This window comes from Eumetopias jubatus, unplaced genomic scaffold, assembly GCF_037043125.1.
Source record: "Eumetopias jubatus isolate StellerSeaLion01/CBP00866 unplaced genomic scaffold, mEumJub1_p1.0 scaffold_10, whole genome shotgun sequence".
In the NCBI taxonomy this organism is placed as follows: Eukaryota; Metazoa; Chordata; class Mammalia; order Carnivora; family Otariidae; genus Eumetopias; species Eumetopias jubatus.
In genome coordinates this window covers 27,218,655-27,240,461 of record NW_028274816.1, presented here as the reverse complement: position 1 = coordinate 27,240,461, position 21,807 = coordinate 27,218,655, and the positions used below count along the sequence as shown (strand labels likewise).

The 21,807-nt window shown below is 39.4% G+C and overlaps 1 protein-coding gene across 1 annotated transcript in view; it reads left to right on the top strand.

The window, feature by feature from the left end:
* SF3B3 (splicing factor 3b subunit 3) overlaps window positions 1-21,807 on the top strand; it is a 42,687-nt gene that overhangs the window by 13,977 nt on the left and 6,903 nt on the right. Inside the window, exons 9-18 of the mRNA XM_028092471.2 lie at window positions 2,302-2,467; window positions 5,062-5,157; window positions 7,529-7,601; window positions 12,715-12,866; window positions 13,159-13,314; window positions 14,091-14,246; window positions 14,786-14,929; window positions 17,726-17,848; window positions 18,983-19,137; window positions 21,502-21,676. Of these exons, the coding sequence (XP_027948272.1) occupies window positions 2,302-2,467; window positions 5,062-5,157; window positions 7,529-7,601; window positions 12,715-12,866; window positions 13,159-13,314; window positions 14,091-14,246; window positions 14,786-14,929; window positions 17,726-17,848; window positions 18,983-19,137; window positions 21,502-21,676 (1,396 nt within the window). The remainder of the gene's footprint in view (window positions 1-2,301; window positions 2,468-5,061; window positions 5,158-7,528; window positions 7,602-12,714; window positions 12,867-13,158; window positions 13,315-14,090; window positions 14,247-14,785; window positions 14,930-17,725; window positions 17,849-18,982; window positions 19,138-21,501; window positions 21,677-21,807) is intronic.

The window sequence follows — 21,807 nt, the reverse complement described above, 5'->3', positions numbered from 1 at the left end:
TCTATTCTCTCTTACGTACCTGTTTAAAAATTTCCATAACAAATAAAAATTTTGAGTGAAAAATGATATGAAAAATTTTAGGGTACACTGCTTATTTGAAAAAATGTTTTATAGAATGATGCAGTTCTCTAAAAATTACATACGAAAACTAGAAAGTAAAAATAGTGGAAGTAGATAGAACGAAATGTTAATGTGACTATTCTGGGATACTCCTAGGATTATGGGTGATTTTTATTATTTGCTCTCTTACTCATTTTCCAAAACTTTCCGTTTTGAAAATCACCTTTTGGGGCAGAGAGTAGAAAGACTGCAGTATACAGGTGGATACTTGTCAGACTGAGATGGGTTTGAGCTTGTGAGAAATTACCCATTGCTGCTGAACCTAAAGTCTGGAATACTTAAAAAGTGCTGATTTGGGCCCTCAGAAACATGTGGTATCGGTATTAACTCAATCATAAAGCAATCTTTTGCATTTAGCATTTAGTATTTACTAAATAGCATTTAGTATTTGCTACCACTTAGCATTTAGTATTTACTGTGTTCCAAGCACTGTTCTAAGCACTGCGAATAACATAATATCAATGCATAACGTTCCCAGTGAGACAGTGCCCTTACCCCAAGTACACTTTAGGGACCTGGGTCACATGGAATTTGTGAAAGAAATTTGATCAGGCACCGAAGTCCCAGACCATCTGGTTCCAAAGTTCTGCTCTGAAGCACAACACCATAGTCACAGAAACTGTTTTACCAAGATTTAGCTGACCTTCCCTCTGATGGAGGTAGTGAGCCTGGCATCCTCTGGTTCTTTGGCAGTTCGTAGACACTGAAGGTATTTTTGACAGATGGTCTTCATCTGTGTATACACCTCTTGCCTGAGTAAGGAATTTATACTAATTAATTTTTTGTATGTGTATCATTCTCAGTGCTTTTGTACATTGTTCAAGGATAATTCTTTTTGCTTTTTTTATAATTTAGCATAGAATCTGATGTGTTTACCAAAAGTGTTAAATGCTGAGGTTTATTTGGCAAATATTTCTTGAATAGCTTATGTATTCCAGATACGGATTTAGTCATTTTATCCTGCTTCTAAAAAGCTACACTTAATGTTTAAGGTGCTCTGTATTAAAGGTCCTGGTCTATTACTTAAAGGGTAAACTTGACCAGTGATTTGGTGTTTCTTTTTTATGAGCTTCTTCCCAAAAGTTCAGTGCATACTCAGCTTATGATGGTAAATTGTTCTAGATTATCTACTCTTAAAGTTGCTTTACCTCTTTTTTTTTTTTTTTTTTGGTGACTTGCCTTTGAATCATTTCATTAAGTAGTCTTAGCCAGAGGACAGACAGAAGGACAGGATGATTTGGTTGCTCATTACCTCTGATCCGTTCTTGTTTTGGTTTGGGGATTGATACTGTAATATCTGCATGGGGATTGATACTGTAATATCTGCATGGGGAATGTTTTGGGGATTGATACTGTAATATCTGCATGCTGTTGCAAAGTGACCACCAGTTCTTGTTTTCTGTTAAACTTGGTTTTGGTTAAAATAGGAAATGAGGTTGTAGATTTTCTTTGGATTTCATTCATGTCATTTTATTTTAGGGGATTTAGGTGTCTTATTTCGTTTCATTTATGTCATTTATTTTAGGGACTTAGGTGTTTGATCAAATTTCTTTCACAAGTTTACAGATTTCACAAATTCTCTGTGACCCAGTTCCCTAAAGTGTAAATGGGATTTTTTTTGGATTTCATTTCATTTTATTTGACAAACACTGTTCTTACTAGTTTCATGCCCTGTTCTACAAACTCACTGAATTCTAGGGAAGGTACTCTTCATTTTTATAAATTGATACAAGTGAGGCACAGAGAGATTAATAATATGCAGGTAGTTAAGGGGCAGAGCTGGGACTCTAGTGGAAGCCAGGTGCTTTTAACCACTGTGGTACTCAGGTCCTTCATTGTACCAATCTGAATTCAGTAGTCCTTTATTTATTTATTTTTTTTTTTAAAGTCTGTGCCCAGTGTGGGGCTTAAACTCAAAACCCCAAGATTAGGAGTTGTATCCTGTATTGACTGAGCCAGTCAGATGCCCCCTGAATTCAGTAGTCTTAATTTCTTCATCCCATTCTATTCTAAGAAAGAAAACCCCACTTAAACAGATTTTGAAGTATAGAAGCTGACTCAATAATGCATGTTAGAATTTTGATTAGATCTTTGTAAAGTGCTTTATGAGTGTTATGTTTATGGTAAATATCATCTTTAGACAGAAGGTGTTTAATTAAATTCTTCTGTGCTTCCTCCTAGTTACTTATATCAAATTGCACATCTTGGAGATGATGATGAAGAACCTGAGTTTTCATCTGCCATGCCTCTGGAAGAAGGAGACACATTCTTCTTCCAACCAAGACCACTCAAAAACCTTGTGCTGGTTGATGAATTGGACAGTCTCTCTCCCATTTTGTTTTGCCAGGTGTGGGTCTTTCCAGTCACTTCGACAGTGAGCAGTGCCAGCCAAATGTTTTTGAATCTGAACGAGTTTAAAGTTTTAACTGCAGTTAACTTAAGATACAGTCTAAGAATGAGGTTTATCAGCATATCTGTGGAAATCACCAGAGTGTAAAGGTGGAAAGTGGGGAACTAAAAACCATTACATAAATCCTTAGACTTTTTTTTTTTAATTCTATAACTCGTGTTTAGTATAAAAATTCTAAACCATACACAAGGTGAATGGTAACATTCCTACCCCCAATCTTATTTTCAACTTTCTATCCACTGAGGATGCTGCTATTAACAACTTCTTGCGTTTGCTTCCAGGCATTTTCCTTGCATCTGTCAGTACGTGTGTGTGTGTGTGTGTGTGTGTGTGTGTGTGTTTTAAGAGAGAGAGCGTGGGGGGGGTGGGGGGGAGAGGGAGAGAGAGAATCTCAAGCAGGCTCCTGATGCAGGCTTGATCTCACCATCCCGAGATCATGACCTGAGCTGAAATCAAGAGTCTGACAATTAAACCACTGAGCCAGCCAGGTGCCCCACCCCTTTCTTTTTAATGTAAATAGGCTCATATACTTCATAGTGTTCTGAAATTGACCTTTTAGCAGTTAAAAGTCTATGAATATTTGTAGTTTGAACACCTATATCTATCTTATTTTAACATTTCATTTCTTAAAATACTCCGGAGACATTTGGGGTCAATCAGTAACAACTTTTTAAAAAATATATCCTCAGGGAGGAACGCAAGGTGGCCCAGGATGGGGACTGTGTCCCTGCTGCTGGCACTCAATTGTAGGAGGAATTTTGCCATGCCTTTGTATCCTGGATTGCTGGGGTTTGAGTGATCATTAGGCACCAGCCTACCCTGTCTAGTTGATCACACTTTTAATAGAGAGAGGTTTGTTTACTTTGTGCTGGGGAAACAAGTCAGGATTAAGGCCCTATTTCTGGTAAAATTAACCATTCTTGAAATGAACTGCTTTTGTTCTTTCTTTTTGAGAAAAGATTAGCCTGGAGGCAGTAGAAAATACCAAGTAATTCCTGAATAGATTATTAGTGATTTTTTCCCCCCCTTTCTTTGGAATTTGAGGAAATAATTGTGTAAATAATTTGTAGATAAAAGATAACAAAGTTCCGGTATCTGTAGCGGGGCTAATCATTTTTTTGTGCCAGATGTCTTTACTAGCCTGGTGAGGCAACTGGATTTCTTCTCTGAATAATGTTTATATATATATATATATTTTTTGTTGTTAAAGATTTCATTTATTTAGAGAAAAAGTAACGCATGTCTGTGTGCACGCACATGTGAGCAGGGGGAGGGGCAGAGGGAGAGAGAGAGACTCTCAAGCAAACTCTGCGCAGTTTGGAGCCTGATGTGGGGCTTGGTCTCATAACCCTGAGATCATGACCTGAGCTGAAGTCAGGAGTCAGACACTTAACCGACTGAGTCACCCAGGTGCTCCCCCTGCCCCCCCCTTTTTTTTTAAGATTTTGTCTTTGAATAATTTATTTTTATTTTTTTTAAGATTTTATTTATTTGACAGAGAGAGGGAACACAAGCAGGGGGAGTGGCAGAGGGAGAAGCAGGCTTCCTGCAGAGCAGGGAGCCTGATGTGGGGCTCAGTCCCAGGACCCTGGGATCATGACCTGAGCCAAAGGCAGACGCCCAACGACTGAGCCACCCAGGCGCCCCTGAATATTTTTTAAATGCATGTAGTCATAAAATAGCCAAGATAACAAGGTATTTTTAAGTTATGAAAAAGTAATATATGTGCTTCTTTATCAAGGCTTTAAATAACAAGATGGTGCATTTGAAATAGGTGAGTTAATTTTTTTAAAGAAGAGATCAGTGTGAAGGCTGTATGCATTCAACACACGTTTGTTCATGTTACAGTAAACTGTTTTGCCTTATAGACAGTCAAGAATTTTCACTTGAACTGACCTCTTTGACAAAACTACAGTACAAATGATTGGCCTCATTATATATTGACCAACAGATGTACTGGAAAGCAGCTAGACGTTTGGGCTACCACCATAACACATGGCTTCCCCATCTGGTGGCTGAACAATCCGGTATAGTTACCCAGTGGTTAGTTACATCATTAGGAGTATCTGTAGATAAGGCAACTTTGATAATGTGTAGTCTAGCAGATCTATTGAATGTAACTTTGAAGTAGTGATGAGAGGAATAATTGGGAGTATGTAAGTTTTAATGTTATATGAATAAATGTCATTTTTATTGGTGACAGTCACAGATACTGGTAATATTATAGTTTATATTTTTAGTTGAAAGGAAACACTAAATTTCAGTTCAAGGTTATATAACACTCATTTTACTAGCTGTAAAAAAATACTTTGCTAACTGAAGAACTGATACAAGCCTTTTTTGTTAGTAAAACTTGTTGCTTCGAACTGGTTTGCTTTTTGGAACATGAGGGCTTTTTCCCTTAATGATGCCAGGGCTTGTAGCCAATAAATAAGCTTAGTAAACTAAAAAGTACTGTGTCCCCCAAGAAAATCAGGTTTAGTTGTGAAAACTTGGTACAAGTAGACATTTTTTCCTTTTTCTCTGTTCAGATAGCTGATCTGGCCAATGAAGACACACCACAGCTCTATGTGGCCTGTGGTAGGGGACCCCGATCATCTCTGAGAGTCCTAAGGCATGGACTTGAGGTAAGCTGGGTATTTTTAGATCATTTGCAGGGTTTGGGAAGAATCACTGAAAAAGCAGCTTATGGCTTTATTCTGATGAAATCAATGACAAATTTAATGTTTATATGAAAGAAAAAATGTTTTCCTCCTCTTCTTTTTCCATAACAAAGTTTAAATTTCCTGATCTTTAACATGTTAGCACAGTAGACACATTTTTAAAAATTGGCAAATGGGGTTAAAAAGGGGAAAATAACCCCTATTGGCTCCAGGTTCACCAGCTAAAACATGGAGGAAGTCTGCGCGGAGCATTTTATTCCATTTTTTCTAGTCTTGGTCTGTATTCAAAGTGTTTAGGTATTTATGTATTTTTAATTATATTAATACTATATATATATTTATATTTTATATTTATATATATATGTTTATTATATTTCCTAAGTTGTATTCTTTTTAATGTTTTTGCAATATTCCACTATAGTGGATGGATCAGAATTTATTTAATAAATCCTTTATTGCTGGATCTTTTAGGTGACATGGACACTCAAATCCCATATCCTCTTAATTGGTTTTAAGGTTGATGCTTTTCTTAGCAGGTTCCCTGGAGTTGATTTTGTTAAGAGAAAATAAAGCTTCCTATGGCAGTTTGCTTTAGAGTTGCGGGTTGGCAGACTATAAGCTCTCAGTGACCCATTGTGTGTTCTTGTAAATTTTTATTGGAACACAGCCAAGATGACTGACCTTGGTTTTGAATTCTGGCCCTACCATTTAATAGCTGTTACTAAGCTTTAGTTTCTCCTCTTTTATAAAATGAGCTCAGTAATGGTACCTGCTTTAAAGATTGTTGTGTGAATTAAATGAGATAATGCATATGAAGAAGCACTTAGTTCAAGGTCTGGCATACATATAGCTGTTCAATTTATGCTAGCTATTAATACTGCTGTTTCAGGGAATTTGAAAATTTTTTGGCTCTGCCAAAACACTCATCAGGCTAGTAAATTTTTAATGACTTGAACCCAATTTAGACTAACAGTTTTTGATTGCTCATCAGATACTGTTCAGCTTTTGACAAAAACTAACATTCTCCACCAAAAGTGCATACATGCATTAACAGAAAATTTTGTGTACAGTGTAAGAATCCAGTTAAGAATTGTTTTTGAGTCTTCCACCCCCTCCCACTTTTTTCCAGTTCTACAAAAGATCTCTGTTATACAGAAAAATATTTTGAAATTGTTAAACGTTACTTTGTTCCTGTATATCTATTTGTTGAACCTTGTTAAGCTAGATTATGGTCTCATTTGAGCAGGATCACTGTCACATGTTATATTTGGTATAGAGTATGGCACTCCAAAACTGATATTTTATTGGTGATGAAGTTTTCCACAATTTTCCTGTTCCATGATCAGGTATTACTATTATTAAGTAAAAAAAAAAGGGTAAGGCCTTTAATGGATATATGTGAGTACTCTCTGTAAAATGTGGTTACATGGTATGATATTTTAAGCAAATCATTTCTGGGTCATTTAAAAGTAACATTTTTATTTTGGAATGGTTTTATATTTACAGAAAAATTACAGGGGTTTTATAGTGAGTTCAAATGTAACCTACACCTAGTTTTCCCTTCTAGATCATTTAGTTCATCTCAAATATTTCATTTCCTCTCATGTTTGAGAACTATATAGGATATTCAGAGGATTCTTGACTCTAACCTTAAGTAGCATAAAATCTAGTAGGAAGGACAGAATAATTCCTGAAATCACTTTTTAGGTAAATGCCCTAGGAGGTGATAATTTCTGTGAGAGCTTATAGGAGGGAGAGTGGACTGCCTTGCAAGAGGATAAGGGAAGATTTTTCCTAAAGGATGTGGCATTTGAATTGGCCCTTAAGAGAGGGGGTTTGGCCTTAAGGGAGCTAGGGAAGAAATGGGATGCTAACTTAGATGATGCCCTGCTTCATTCTATGTGCTCTCTTTTTGAGGAGCATGCAGGCATGTCATACTGAAAGAAATTGTGTGGTTTTTGCTGCAACAACTATCCTTCTAAATATTCCATCACTTTTTGCTAAACTTTGTTACGGGGATTGCCAATATTTCCAAGCCTTTTTGGTTCTTAGTGTTCTTTTTTTTTTAATAAAATGATTCCATTCTTTTAAAGATTAAAAAAAAATTTTTATTTTTAAGTAATCTCTGCAATCCAACATGGGGCTTGAAGTTACAACCCCAAGATTAAGAGTCACATGCTCTACCAACTGAGCCACCCAGGTGCCCTGGTTCCATTCTTTTAATCCAACGTGCATTGTGAGCACTGCCTTTTTGGAATCCTGTTATCCCCTAGTTGTAAGCAAGGAGCTAAGTTCTATGCTCACTGGATCTGTGGTTTGTCTCTTCTCCTGTCAGGTATCAGAAATGGCTGTCTCTGAGTTACCCGGTAACCCCAATGCTGTCTGGACAGTGCGTCGGCACATTGAAGGTAAGCAGCCCTTTCCCAATAGTCAAAATGCGGGTCTGGGTGACATTGACAATAGAAGGCTTAGGAGTCTGCATTCATAAGATTTCTATATTGCTTTATTTAGCAATATACTAGAAATACTTTCTGGCGTGACACCATGTTTCTCAGACTCTGAATCAGGATGCCTCCACTTTTTTGTGCACATATTCACCTTTAGGATACTGGTTCCATCTGTGTAAGAGGTGTGTGAGGGAAAAGTTTTTACTTCCTCATTTTTCTTCAGTGTTTTCTTCTATTGTGCTGAAACCACGGTGAAGTTGAAGGTGTTGTGCTAGGTATTAAGAGGTTTAATTAAGCTTATTACTCCTTCTCAGTGGGTGTAGTTGTGTTTCAGGAAAGTTTAGACTGAGATTGAATGGAATCAGAATTTTAGAGTGGGTGGAAAAGAAGGGATGGAGGAAACAGGAGTCCATGCTCCTGGATAAAAGTAGTCACTTCATCCTAAAATTTTGAAATTTAAGTGAAAATGCATAATAGTACAACAGTAGGAAAGTCTTGAGTCAGTTGAATTTGAGAAATGAAACTTAATCCTCATTTGCCCTTGGATTCTTTGGGGGTATAGGTCATTCCTATTCCTAGACTTCGTCTTCCTCTTGTTCCCTTAGGAATGTCGGCCTGGTGAGTAAGATCACCCTGGCTAGCATACAAAGCTTTTTCAAGAAAACAGCTGGAAATCTTCCTGATATTTTGATGTTCTAATGTTTGATTTTATGGGAGCTGGGAAATGTGTAGGAGGGAAACCTCTTCCTATTAGTAGAATGCTCATTGTGGATTTTGTTTTCATGTGGACATGTGAGCCAAGTCTGAGATGAGTAGAAAGAAAAAGCAAACAGGAGGTTAGTAGGTTCATTTTTGCCGAGAAGATAGTTCTTAGATGATTGATTTTGAAGGATTTCCTCATTTTGTGTAATGTCTTCATAAAGAAACTGGTCGTCATTGATGTTCACCTTTAGCTTTGTGGCTGGTTGATATTACAGCTCTTGATGTAAACATTGCCTACACTTTGAATTTTTTGAGCCTTTGAGATAAAAACTAATATTCCCCCCTCTTGTTTTTTTGTTTCATTTTCTACTTCTTAAACTTGAACATAGGTTTAGATTTACAGGAAGGTTACCTCTCATTTTTATGATGAAGGCAGAAAAATAACACAGGTTGACTGTTCCAAGATAGTGCGTTGAGGTAATAGAGACTGAAGGCACGGACTCTGAACTTCAATCCAGTGTTCATTTGACTAACCCTGTAGTGGGAGTCTGTGGGTCTTGCTGGTTTTTTAGGATAAGTGCTATACTCTTCATCCTGCAGTCTCTCAAGTGTCTTACCTTGTACTGAGTTATTAAGGTGGGACCCTTGGCGTCCCAGGGCACTTGGCGTCTAAAAAAGAAGACAAGTATACAACACTGCTCTGTGTGCTGATGTAATGAAAGGCACAGGCCTGTTGCCAGGGCGGGTTAGAGGACAGGGAATGGGTTTATGTTGGAGAATCAGAATCGGTTGGACAGGGCATGATAAGTCAGTGATAAGTAGTATGTTGCATGATGGAACTTGTAGCTGAAATTTTTTCTTCTCTGAATACCAAAATCTAGGAAAAGACTTAAATCCTGATAAATTTTACTCTTTAGAAACTATAATTTGGGTGATCACCCACAAAAACAGGTCAGGTTCTCTCTGTTTATCCTCTTTCCAGATACTCCAAGTTACTGTTGAGTGAATAGCCCACATGTCCACACATGCTGTAGTCTTCCAGGCAACTACTAACCTTGGCTGGTACGTGGTGATGCACACTACCAATACCAAGCCTTTTTTTCTCTTCCACAGGTGGCTGGTGAAGGTGCTGATCACCACAGGTGTGTACGTACTGCTAGGGTCTACCATGGGGTCTTAGAGTTTACCCAGGGAGAGGGATCTGCACAGAGTAGTAAGACTGCCCTGATGGCATCTCTCAGAGGGTAACTTTGCAGTTGGCTGTCGTGCATTATAGAGATGCATGCCCTTCTGCCTGTATATTACGTGGTCTGAGGCAGGAATCAGCTTCCCTTACTTTTTCCCTTAGTGGAAATATGACTAATTTTGTCTTTCACTAAGCTGAAAGAACCTACAGCTAGGAAAACCTTAACTCCATACTCTCCTTTGGAGTTTTGTATGTTCCAGTTGTACTGACTCAAGTCCTGGAGAAAGCTGCCTTTTTTGGGAGTATAATCAGGACTGCTGAGGCAAGACAGGCATGAAGTAGTCCGAGTATAAAGTGAGAATGAGATGCTGGAAGCTTAAGTCACTTTACGTTTTAGAGTGAGCTGTTGAGCTTCACATACGAAGGCAGAGGAAAGAATAAAGTATTCCCTCCTCTGGGCCGCTTCAGCAGTGCTCAGATAGAAGTCCTATTTAAGTGAGAAAGATGCATTCTCATACCCTAATACATTCTTCACTGAGGTATGAACTAATGTTCTCTTTTTATATATATAAGATTTTTTTTTTTAAGACTTTATTTGAGCAAGAGAGACTGAAATAGAGCACAAGTGGAAGGAGAGGGAGAAGCAGGCTCCCGGCTTGATCCCAGGACACTGGGATCATGACCTGAGCCGAAGCAGAGGCTTAACTGACTGAGCCTCCCAGGCGCCCCTGAACTACTCTTCTTTTATATGAAACTTGTAACTTCTGGAAAAAGGCAAAGTGGATATTTATGGTCATTTACCTTGATTTTGTTCTGAATTCCAACTTTTAACCTATAGCTTCCCTAGGACATGAGCAACTAGCTTGCTATAGGTCCTCCTGGCTGGAGAATGGAGACGGGAGAAGTTACAGTGTGCTTAGTATTCACAGAGTAATAGATGTTATGAGGAAATCTGTGATACAAAGCAGCTCTACTGCTTGTTGACTTGCTCAGGGAATGTAAGACCCTATCTAAGTCCACTGAGCATCTCTTTTATTTTTATATCTGAGCAGTCTGGGGCCTTGGGTCAAAGGGAAGGTAGAGACCCAGGCAGCCCACCTTCCTTTGTCTCCTCGTTCTTTTGCATGTTAAAATTTGCATGGTCTCTTTGCTGGAAGTTTCTCCCTTTCCCCTTGACTGACGGAAGAGACCAGAAATCCTGACCATTAACAGCCCTTTGTTGTTTGGCTTTAATTTGCTCTGGCACAGTTTTTAGGATATTAGGTTTCAGTAATGAGAATGTGGGAAAGGACATAATATTCATATAGTTAAAATTAAGCAATTTCTGTTATTTTTTAGACGCTATAAATTTCCACTTCAAAAACAGCTGGAGTAAAGCTTCCAAGTTTGGTGTTTGGAGGTTCATTTTGGTTTTGTTGTAAACTATTAAGACATCCATTTCAGGGACAGCCATGTCCTTACTCACAGGATGGTGAACAGTGCTGTCTTACGAAGCCATTTTATAAGGTGTCTCCAAAGCATTTGATAGGTCTTAACAGTTGTAACAAAAATAATCTAAAACTAGCTGTTCGCTTCTCCCGTGTTACTCCTTATGATTTGGAACTTGAACGCTTATTCTGGATTTCCTGGTATAGCCATTGGATTATACCCATTGGGAAAGATCTTTGATCTTTGCCTTTTAGCCACCCATTCAGTATATGCATGTATTAAGCACAGGTTTGGAAAACAGTACTCACCCTTACTTACTGGGTGAGTAATTTCATGTGTAAAGCAATTTCATAATTTATATTTATTTCTATATATTTCTATTTAAAAATGCTGATTACAGTCCATCAAGTTGAACATGTCCTGCTCATAGGGCAGAATACTACTCTGGGCTACACCAATGATACATCTTCAGTTGGCCTCTTTTTCTGTGAAGAACACTGATTCTTCTAAACTAATTGAGTAATCTTGGTTCAGCTGAACCATCTTTGCAGCAATCAAAATCCGAATTGTGTCCTTGATGTGAATGGGGTGGATCAGCCCTGTGGTACTAAGTTCTGACAAGGGCTTAGGCACGAAGGGTCCTCTAGCTACTTCTGCTACAAGTGAGGTAGCCACTTTAATTTAGTACCCCCCCCCCAAAAAAAACTTAATTTAGTACCTTGCCTATTTGTCATTCTGTCCCTTGTTCACCTGATTTCTTATGAGGGAAGGGGGACGGAAAGGGGAATTGATACAGAAAATTCAAATGTAAAATAGGGAAATCTCAATCCTTTCTGAAAAATATAACTTTCTTTAGCATTTATCAAGCTGTATGCCCAACATTATGCTGGATGTGGGAGACACACAGAAGCTGTTTTATGTGTAGGATGGCATATATGGGAAATAGGTGGCCTTTAACTATGGGATCTGTATGAGAATCTTCTGGGATTGCCTGTATTCAGATCCTCTGACAAACTCATTAGTGTTTGTTTATCCATAACTATGTTTTGTTAAATGAAAAGCAAATACTAATAGGGTTGCTCATGACCACTAGATAGTTGCATTTTTAAATAATGAGAGTAGAGAGGTCAAGGACTGACAATATAAACAGCCCCCCTCCACCCCCCACTTCCTGGTTAATGCTCTTATCTCATTCCTATTGGGACATCCTGGGATTCTCAGTTATGAACCTGAGAAAGATAGTCTCATTGAAGCTTAAATAATCTGTTTTATTCATTAGGTCTTGTGTTCCCACATAAGCTTCTTTTGGAAGAGGCTGGGGACCTTTCTTGGTTATAAGGATTATCTTTAAGAATGAATTGTGATTTGCATCTGGCACAAATAAGCAAGCTCTAGCTTCGGTTATATATAAATATCGTAGTATTCAGAACTTTGTCCTGCCTGGTTACCCTGCTTTGTCTTCTTGCATTTTTCCGGCAAATGTCTCAAGAAAAATTAGCTTTCGGAGGTATTGGGGTGGGTATATCTACTCTGAATGTATTTAGGCATTTAAGGAAGCAAAGTATATCTGTCAGCTGTTACAACCTTCAATTATCTTTTGGATCATCCTGTGCCGTTTGCCACATGAGTGTGTGTGTGTGATGGCTACACATAGAAGTGCCTTGGAAGGTTTCTGAAGAGAAAACATAGTATGTCTCAGTTAGCTTTGTAACTAATGAGTTCTTAGCTAACCACTTCCTCTTATCTTCCCTTTTGCAGATGAGTTTGATGCCTACATCATTGTGTCTTTCGTGAATGCCACACTTGTGTTGTCCATCGGAGAGACTGTGGAAGAAGTGACTGACTCTGGGTTCCTGGGCACCACCCCAACCTTGTCCTGCTCGTTGTTAGGAGATGATGCCTTGGTGCAGGTGAGGTTCCCAGAGAGTTACTTACCTTACTTTGTCCTTTCATTGTGGTGTAGGCTGCTATGCTCACATTAATGAGCTTTGAATTCTTTTGAAGTGGACATTGCAAACATGAACTTGTTTTAAGTTGACCTGTCCAGGGCCTAGTAACTCCCTTTTTGTCATTGACCCAAGGATGACTTAAATGCAGTGGCTCCAGTTCTGACAAGAGTGACCGATCTGTTAGGTGTGTGGGTCATGCTGAGCAATGAGTCACATTGCTAAAGTCCAGTTTCCTTCTGGTCACTGACTCTAGGTGTATCCTGATGGCATTCGGCACATACGAGCAGACAAGAGAGTCAATGAGTGGAAGACCCCTGGAAAGAAAACGATTGTGAAATGTGCAGTGAACCAGCGACAGGTGGTGATCGCCCTGACAGGAGGAGAGCTGGTCTATTTTGAGATGGATCCTGTATGTTATTTTATCATTCATTGTAGGACTTAGTATAAGGGTCCAGAGGTAAAGATGAGAGTTGTAGTCTAGTATCTAGATGATACTGACAAGGAGAATTCAAGAGGGAAAGTGTACATAAGCCAGTCTGGCCCGGTGGGGGTGGGGTGGGAAGGGTAAGTTCATGTCTTAAGTCTAACTGGAGTTATGAAATCCCATCCTAGCAGTGAAATACTTGCTTCTCTTGCCCTTCACACTCTACTTTTCCACCAAATATTGACCATAAGTTTTAATTTTTATAATCTGAAGCCATTTCAGAAATTTTCTTTTGCTTTTCTGTATGGAAGCATGTTGGGTATACTTAATTATCATGCTCTTAGTTTCTGGATGTGGCCAACCTGGTAGTCTAACTGTACCTCTGGTTGGGATTTCTTTGTCTTTAAGTTCCATATTTGAACTCTCTCTTACCCAGAGTATTTTCATGAACAGATAAACAGTTCTTTATGTTTCTATTTCCTGAGAACTAGGTTTGCTTTAGAAAATTTGTGGCATGTTGTATTTGTCCAAGACAAGGATAATTGTGTTGTCTCTTGATTGTCTTGTCAGTAATTTTGCTTGCTGTTAGCCTGTAGAGTTCAGTCTTGGGACCTTAAGTAGAGAAATTCTTAGTCATTGCTGATAGTAAGAGAGGTGAGAGGAAGCAAAAAGGAATTGAACAGTACCTCTTCCTTTCCCAGGCCCAGGGTTTAGGGGCAAGTTGGAGTGGTTTGTCACCTTTCTCTTTGTTACTTCTGTAGTCAGGACAGCTGAATGAATACACAGAGCGGAAGGAGATGTCGGCAGATGTGGTATGCATGAGTCTGGCCAACGTGCCTCCTGGAGAGCAGCGGTCTCGCTTCCTGGCTGTGGGGCTGGTGGACAATACTGTCAGAATCATCTCTCTGGATCCCTCAGTGAGTGTTACCCTTGACTTCAAGGATCTTCCCATTGGAACCTGAGCTGCTGGCGCACTCCTGATGGGTGTTTCTGGGATCAGCTGGGCTAGCCCCTGCAGTCAGCACCTGCTGCTTCTGATTATTGTAGCAGCACACCTCAGGAGTTTTCTGCGGTACTTTAAAGATCCTGATCCCAGACTACTAAGTGCTTTCTTGCCTTAAGCCTTGACTCCCTTTTATAGTTAAAAAACAACCCAAGACCGTTTGCAGAAAAGGACTTGGACTGGCTCTGGGATGGCTTTTAAGATTAGGTGCCTTTTGCTTATTTTTACTTCTACCATTATCCACTTCTATGGAAGGGAAAGCATGGTTCTCTCCAGAGTTTATTCTAAGATTTGGTTTAACTAACTAGTAGTAATCCACTTAGAACTTACTCTGTAGGATTCCCCGTCCACGAGAAAGTTAATTTCTCCATTCCTCGAATTAGATTTCTCTGGGTAGATTTTTCCAAAATTGGTCATTTCCTATGTTTTAATTCTTTTCTCTTTCCTCCTTAGGACTGTTTGCAGCCTCTGAGCATGCAGGCTCTCCCAGCCCAGCCTGAGTCCTTGTGTATTGTGGAAATGGGTGGGACTGAGAAGCAAGATGAGTTGGGTGAGAGGGGCTCTATTGGCTTCTTGTACCTGAATATTGGGTTACAGGTAAGAGATCCAAGGCTCACATTGTATCAGCCCTTTAGCTTTTGTGCAGTCCCTGTTCAATACGGACATTTGCTGTGCCTTTTCAGTTTACCACCTTATGAAAAGTGAAGGGTGCTACTGTGTGTTCCATTTCTCTCAGCTCTTATTAGAACAAGTCAGGCCTAGGACAAAGTTTTTGAAGAGTCTTTGATACAGTTGTGTTGTGATCACTGCTCTGGGTCAAAACTAGAGGGGTTCCTCAAGAGTCCTTTGCAGTTCTCACAATATGCAGCTTTTTGAAACTAATATCTCTTGGTTTATAATGGGCTCCTTTAGTCATAAAGGACCCCTGGATGTGCCCTATTGTCAAAGCAGTGGGGCTCTTCATCGCATGAAAAGCAGGAGCCTAAGGATAGCATAGTGTCATCGGTTTTTGACTATATACTTTTCATTTTCCTTAATGATTATTTGTTCAACCCCCTGGGTAAATAATCTAGCCCTGTGGTACTTTTTGCTTTTTAGTTTTACTTCCTAATTTACAAATTTCTCAAACTGCACAGGAGTTAGACTAATGTAACAAACCTCCATGTACCCATCACCAGTTTTAATAGTTACCAACATTCTACTGTTCTTGTATCTATTCCCCCTTTTTTCTTTCTTCTGAAGTATGATAAAGGAAATCCAAGATGATTTATCCTTTCATCTATAAATACTTGAGAATGTAGCTCTAACAGATGTACGGGTTGTTTTCTTTTTAGGCCTCAATTTTATTACCATGCCCAGCACAATAGTTCTTCAGTTATCTGATATCTTGTTCATGTTCTGGCTTTTCTTGGTTTGTTTTGTTTTTGTTTTTCTAAAAATGTTTTTACCTTTGGTTCTACTTAGGATCTGCATAAAGCTATCTGCAGTTTGCTTCATCTGCATGACCTATTCTTTTGTTTCTTTTAATAATTCCAACCCCCCCCTTTTTTTTAAAGAATCCAGATCATTTATTTTGAAGAATTTCCACCTTCTGAATTTGGCAGTCTTTCCTTGTGTGTTTAATGTTTGTCTATCTACTCTGTTTCCTGTTAACTAGTGGGTGGATCTAGACCATGTTGTCCATTAAAAATATAATGCAAGCCACATGTGTAATTTAAATACAACAGTAGCCCAAAAAAGGAACAGATGAAGTTAATTTTAATGTTTTCTTTAACCCAGAATATTTTAAATGTCATTTCAATGTGTAATCAGTATAAAAATTAAGATATTTATGCTCTCTCTTTTTGAAAAGTCTTTGAAATCTGATATTTTGTATTTTATACTTAATGGCACATCACGATTCTGGCTAGCCACGTGTGGTTTGATGATTATAGAACTGGAAAGCACAGATGAAGCGGTTGATTAGATTCAGATTTAATATTTTTGTGGGGGACAATGTTTTATAAGTGGGCTCTTTCTGTTATATCACATCAGGAGGCGCATGTAATGTCTGGTTATCCTACTTTTAGTGGTGTTAGAGTGTTTGTATCTATTTTAAATTATCTGCTCCCTGTCAACCTTTTACCTAGTAGCAGCAATCGATGCCCATTGCCTAGGTTGATTATGTCATTAGGGATTGAGAAATGATTTTCTGTTTCACTCTTCATTTCGTAAGCTGGAACTTTTCTCTAAAGACAAAATTTGCTTATCCCAAAATACAGTTCATATGGGGAAAGAATAAATACTTTGTTTTTTCCCCTTTGTTCATCTATTTTCGCAGTAAGGAGTTGGTGCCACAGCAATCTCAAGTGGGGACTGATGAAATAATTTTTTTTATAACAGTATGAACGTGGAGATTTTTATATATGTGTGCTTCAAACTCTTATGGTCTTTTCATTTTTGGATGCTAAATTGCCTCATTTTAGATGAGTAGGAGTTCCCTTTTGAAGTTAGTTCCTTTGTCCTTTTAACGTACCCTGTTATCTTTGGGTGCTTCCTTCTGATACAACAGAGTGCCCCTGTATACACCTGGAATATTCTTGCCCCAGACCTGAAGTAGCTGTTTTTCTTAAGAGTCTTACTCTCTTTAGGAGAAATGGCATTTAGAGACCACAACAGGCCTTGTTTTTTTAACTATGCATGTATCTTTTTTTTTTTTATATTTATTTATTTTAGAAAGAGTGCATGCATGAGTTGGGGGAGGGGCAGAGGGAAAGAATCTTGCCTCAGGCTCCCCACTGAGCAGGGAGCTTGATGCGGGGCTCCATCCCACGACCCGTGAGATCATGACCTGAGCCAAAACTAAGTAGGACGGACGTTCAACTGACTGAACCACCCAGGCACCCCTTAACTATGCATGTATCTTTTCTTTTTTTAAAGATTTTATTTATTTATTTGACAGAGATATAGGGAGAGAGGGAACACAAGCAGAGGAGTGGGAGAGGGAGAAGTAGGCTTCCTGCTGAGCAGGGAGCCCGATGCAGGGATTGATCCCAGAACCCTGGGATCGTGACCTGAGCCGAAGGCAGACGCTTAACAACCGAGCCATCCAGGCGCCCCACTATGCATGTATCTTAAAATTTAAAATTATAAATAAGCGTTTAACATACATGGCAGAAAGAATTTTAATAGATATGTAGTGAAAAGTAAGTGCTTTTCACTTAGTAAATGCTCAGTAACTATTTGAGTTGAGTGATTTAGTGAGAGTGAATGAGTGGCTGGCTGATTATTAGGATATTCTTTAAACCCTCAAGTCATTTCCTTCCACTTGTTCTGAACTTACATATTCTGTGAAGTAGCCAAGGGAGCTACCATTAGGAGTAGGCTTCACCCACTCTTTTTCCTTTTTATTAGAATGGTGTGCTGCTAAGAACTGTCCTGGACCCTGTCACTGGGGATCTTTCTGACACCCGCACTAGGTACCTCGGGTCCCGTCCTGTGAAACTCTTTCGTGTCCGGATGCAAGGCCAGGAGGCAGTAAGTAATGAAGAGGGCAGGCAGCATGTTTGGACATTAGTGGCATCAGCTGAGAAAAGTTCCTTTGGAATAAGCTTTCCTTTCATTAATTCACCCATATATAGTTAGTTTGATAGTAGCTCTCTCTTAATTAGTTTCTTTCCTATGGGAAGTCTTGGGTCCCTTAATCCAGACCTTTTCATGGCACTGAGCTGTGTTTCGGTATGGGTGGAATAGGATATCAATCTGTTCAGCTCTAGGCTGGGCAAATGGAGCAGACTGAGAGGTAGCTAGAAATCTTATCTAGGGTACCACTACCCATGAGCAACCTTATATCACTACCAGGGTTTACTGTGTAATGTGAAAGAGGTTGGGAAACATTGTGTTCTTTGTAGCTAAGAATGTTATTGTTGCTGGGTGCTGTGCTAGTTCTTTACTTGTTAACTGCATTTAATTCTTTTTTTTTTAAAGATTTTATTCATTTATTTGAGAGAGAGAATGAGAGATAGCACAAGAGGGAAGAGGGTCAGAGGGAGAAGCAGACTCCCTGCTGAGCAGGGAGCCGGATGTGGGACTCGATCCAGGGACTCCAGGATCATGACCTGAGCTGAAGGCAGTCGCTTAACTAACTGAGCCACCCAGGCGCCCTGCATTTAATTCTTGAAACCCTCCAGTCTTAGTAATAGTATTCCCATTTTACACATATGGAAATTGAGGCTTAGAGAGATTGAGTGATTAGGTCATACAGCTCGTAGCCCATGCTTTTAGCAAATACTAAGCCATACTGCCTCTTCTCCAGTCCTCTTTCCTCTCTCTTTTTTTTAGAGAGGAGGAGAGAGTGTATGCATGCATGAGGGGGAAGGGACAGATGGGGAGGGAGAGAAAATCTCAAGCAGGCTCCACACTCAGTGCGGAGCATGACGTGGGGCTGGAATCACAGCCCTGTGATCGTGACCTGAGCCAAAATCAAGAGTCAGACACTTAACCAGCTGAGCCACCCAGGCGCTCCTGGTTCTCTTTTTTCTTAAGGTAGACTTTTAGGTTTCTAAAATTCCTTGGGATATTGTGCACACTGAAATTTGCAGATAAGGTCTGTGGTTAGCATTCTATGTTTGTTTTTTTCCCAAGCTTATTGGAATGTTTCTCTTTCCTCAGGTGTTGGCCATGTCAAGCCGATCGTGGTTGAGCTATTCCTACCAGTCTCGTTTCCATCTCACCCCCTTGTCTTATGAGACCCTGGAGTTCGCATCTGGCTTCGCCTCTGAACAGTGTCCTGAAGGTATTGTGGCCATCTCCACCAATACCCTGAGGTGAGAGTCCCACGGTTCAAGCCCAGTGGGAATCCTTTCTGCCAATGACTGGGATTGTTGTTTTGTCAGAGTGTTGGAAGAAGTTAACGAAGTGATGGCAGAGAGCCGACTCTTCACCACAGCACTAGAGTGTTGCAACTGAAACAATCATTTGGCTCAGGATTTTAAGTACCTGGTAGCCAAGTTTCGGTGTTTGGAGTTTTAGCTTCTGTTTAGGTTTTCAGGGCCAAGTTTTAATATACTCAGCAGTACAGTTTCCTTGAGATTAAATCGTCTTGTTTTCCAGGGCAGTACTGTTAGATTAGTTTTAGAGCGGGCAGGCATTGGATCACTGATAACTTTTTCTCATTTGGTCCTGTCATTTGCAGTGTTACGTCGTCCAATTTTAACCTCAGTATAAATTATTTAGGCCTTTTGCAAATTGACGGACTGTTATTTATGCTGATTATGTTGGAGTGAGCACTATTATACTGCAAGATGTCTAGTCAGTTTGAAAAATAAGCTATTCGGTTTGACTTTCTCAAGTTTTGGGTTTCGTTTTTTTCTTTTTTCATCTTTTAATGCCACCTGTGTACATGTCCTGGTTGTAACTATTGGCTATTCATAAGAGGAACCCTATCAAGAGGAACTATATATATAGCCTCTTGTTAAGTGGATGACTTACCAAGTGAACTCCCAGATTTCTGTGCAGCACCTTTCAGGATCTTTTCAGTCATTGTTCTCTCTCTCTATAACCTTCACACCTTCATGTACCTTCTCTTCCAGCAGAATTGCTCTCGCCTCATGTTTTTTTTTTTCTCTGTACCCTGGCATGCTTCCCACACACATCTCTGCCAGTCAAGACCTTGCCTCATTCATGGACATTCTCATTATTTATGGGTGCTCCTTCTCTTCCGAATTCATATAAATCTAGACACACCCACAGATTTTTTCACTTTGTAGCAGTAGAGCATTTCCTCCCCAGAACAGGGAAGGCCATTGTGTGAAGTAGTTAACAGCAGAACTCTTGGAAACAACAGCGTTTAGAGTACTTACTGTCAGAACTAGTCACTTCCACTTATGAATAATGCTGCTGCGGATATTCATGCACCAGTTTTTGTGGGGGCATATATTTTCATGTTTCATGTTTCATGTTTCTTTGGTATATATCTGAAAGAGTGGAATGGTGTGGTCATGTGCTAACTCTATATTTAACTTTTTGAAGAGTTGCCAGACTGCTTTCTAAAGGGGCTTTAGAAAGCTGTTTTGCTTTTCCACGAGCAAGGTCTGAGAGTTTCAGTTTCTTCACATCCTCACCCACGTGCATTTATTTGACTTTTTGTTTCTACCCGTTCTAGTTAAGTGTGAAGTGGTATCTCATTGTGATTTAGATAGGCGTTTTTTTTGATACCTAATGATGAGCATGTTTTTACTTGCTATTTTCCTTTGGAGTACTGTCTGTTGAGGTCCTTTGCCCATTTTTTAACGGGGTCATTATTTTGTTACTGAATTGTAAGAGTTCTTTATATGTTCTAGTTGTAACCCCCTTATCAGATAAGATTTGCACGTATTTTCTGCTAATTTTCTCCCATTCTGTAGATTGTCATTTCACGTTCTTGATGATGTCCTTTGGCACACAAAGGCTAATTATTTTTTAAGGAATTATATTTTTTAAAGTCCATTTGAAAACTGCCTGAAGTCCTGTTGGGTATCACCAGTGGTGTAAGTTCTACTTAGACAGATGCTGACTAGCCTCATATTTTCTCAGGAGGAGTACAGCATAGGAATATCTGTGCTTCCTCCTATCTTGTGTGTCTTCCTGAGAGCAGGTGTTCTCTCTGCTTAGAATCTGCTTGTTGGCGTGATAGGGTGCCTTTATAAAACAGATCAGTATGTGGGTTGGATTAGAAGAAACAAAACTGAAGGATCACTGGTTTTGGTTTGGTTTTCTTTATGTGATACTTTTTTTCTTGCAGAATGACAACTTTTGATGCTTAAACACTTAATTTCGTCACTCAAATGTTGGTAAAATATTTGATTTAATGTTTCTCTCCAAAGAGAGGAATAATGCTGGGACGCCTGGGTGGCTCAGTTGTTTGGCATCTGACTTCCGCTCAGGTCATGATCTCAGGGTCCTGGGATGGAGCGCCCTGCTCAGCGGGAGGCCTGCTTCTCCCTCTCTCAATCCCCCTGCTTATGTTCCCTCTCTCGCTGTCTCTCTGTCTCTGTCAAATAAATAAATAAAATCTTTAAAAAAGAGGAATAATGCCAACATTAGAGCTTTTAGGGATCGATGCATTTCTGTGACTGATCATGGACTACTTTGTTAGGCATTTCTAGATCCTGAGTGAGTGATCTATTAATTTCCTGTCTTTTCCCCCATAGGATTTTAGCGTTGGAGAAGCTAGGTGCTGTCTTCAATCAAGTAGCCTTTCCGCTGCAGTACACACCTAGGAAATTTGTCATTCACCCTGAGAGTAACAACCTTATCATCATTGAGACGGACCACAATGCCTACACTGAGGCAACAAAAGCTCAGAGGAAGCAGCAAATGGCAGAGGTAATGAGACTGACCTTCAGGGTTTAATTAAAAGGCATTCCTGTGAAATTTTGTTGAAAAGTTTAAACTCGTGTAATTGCTGATTACATTCTTTGTTGCTTTAAAAAAGACCCAGGTTCTTGTCAGGCCCT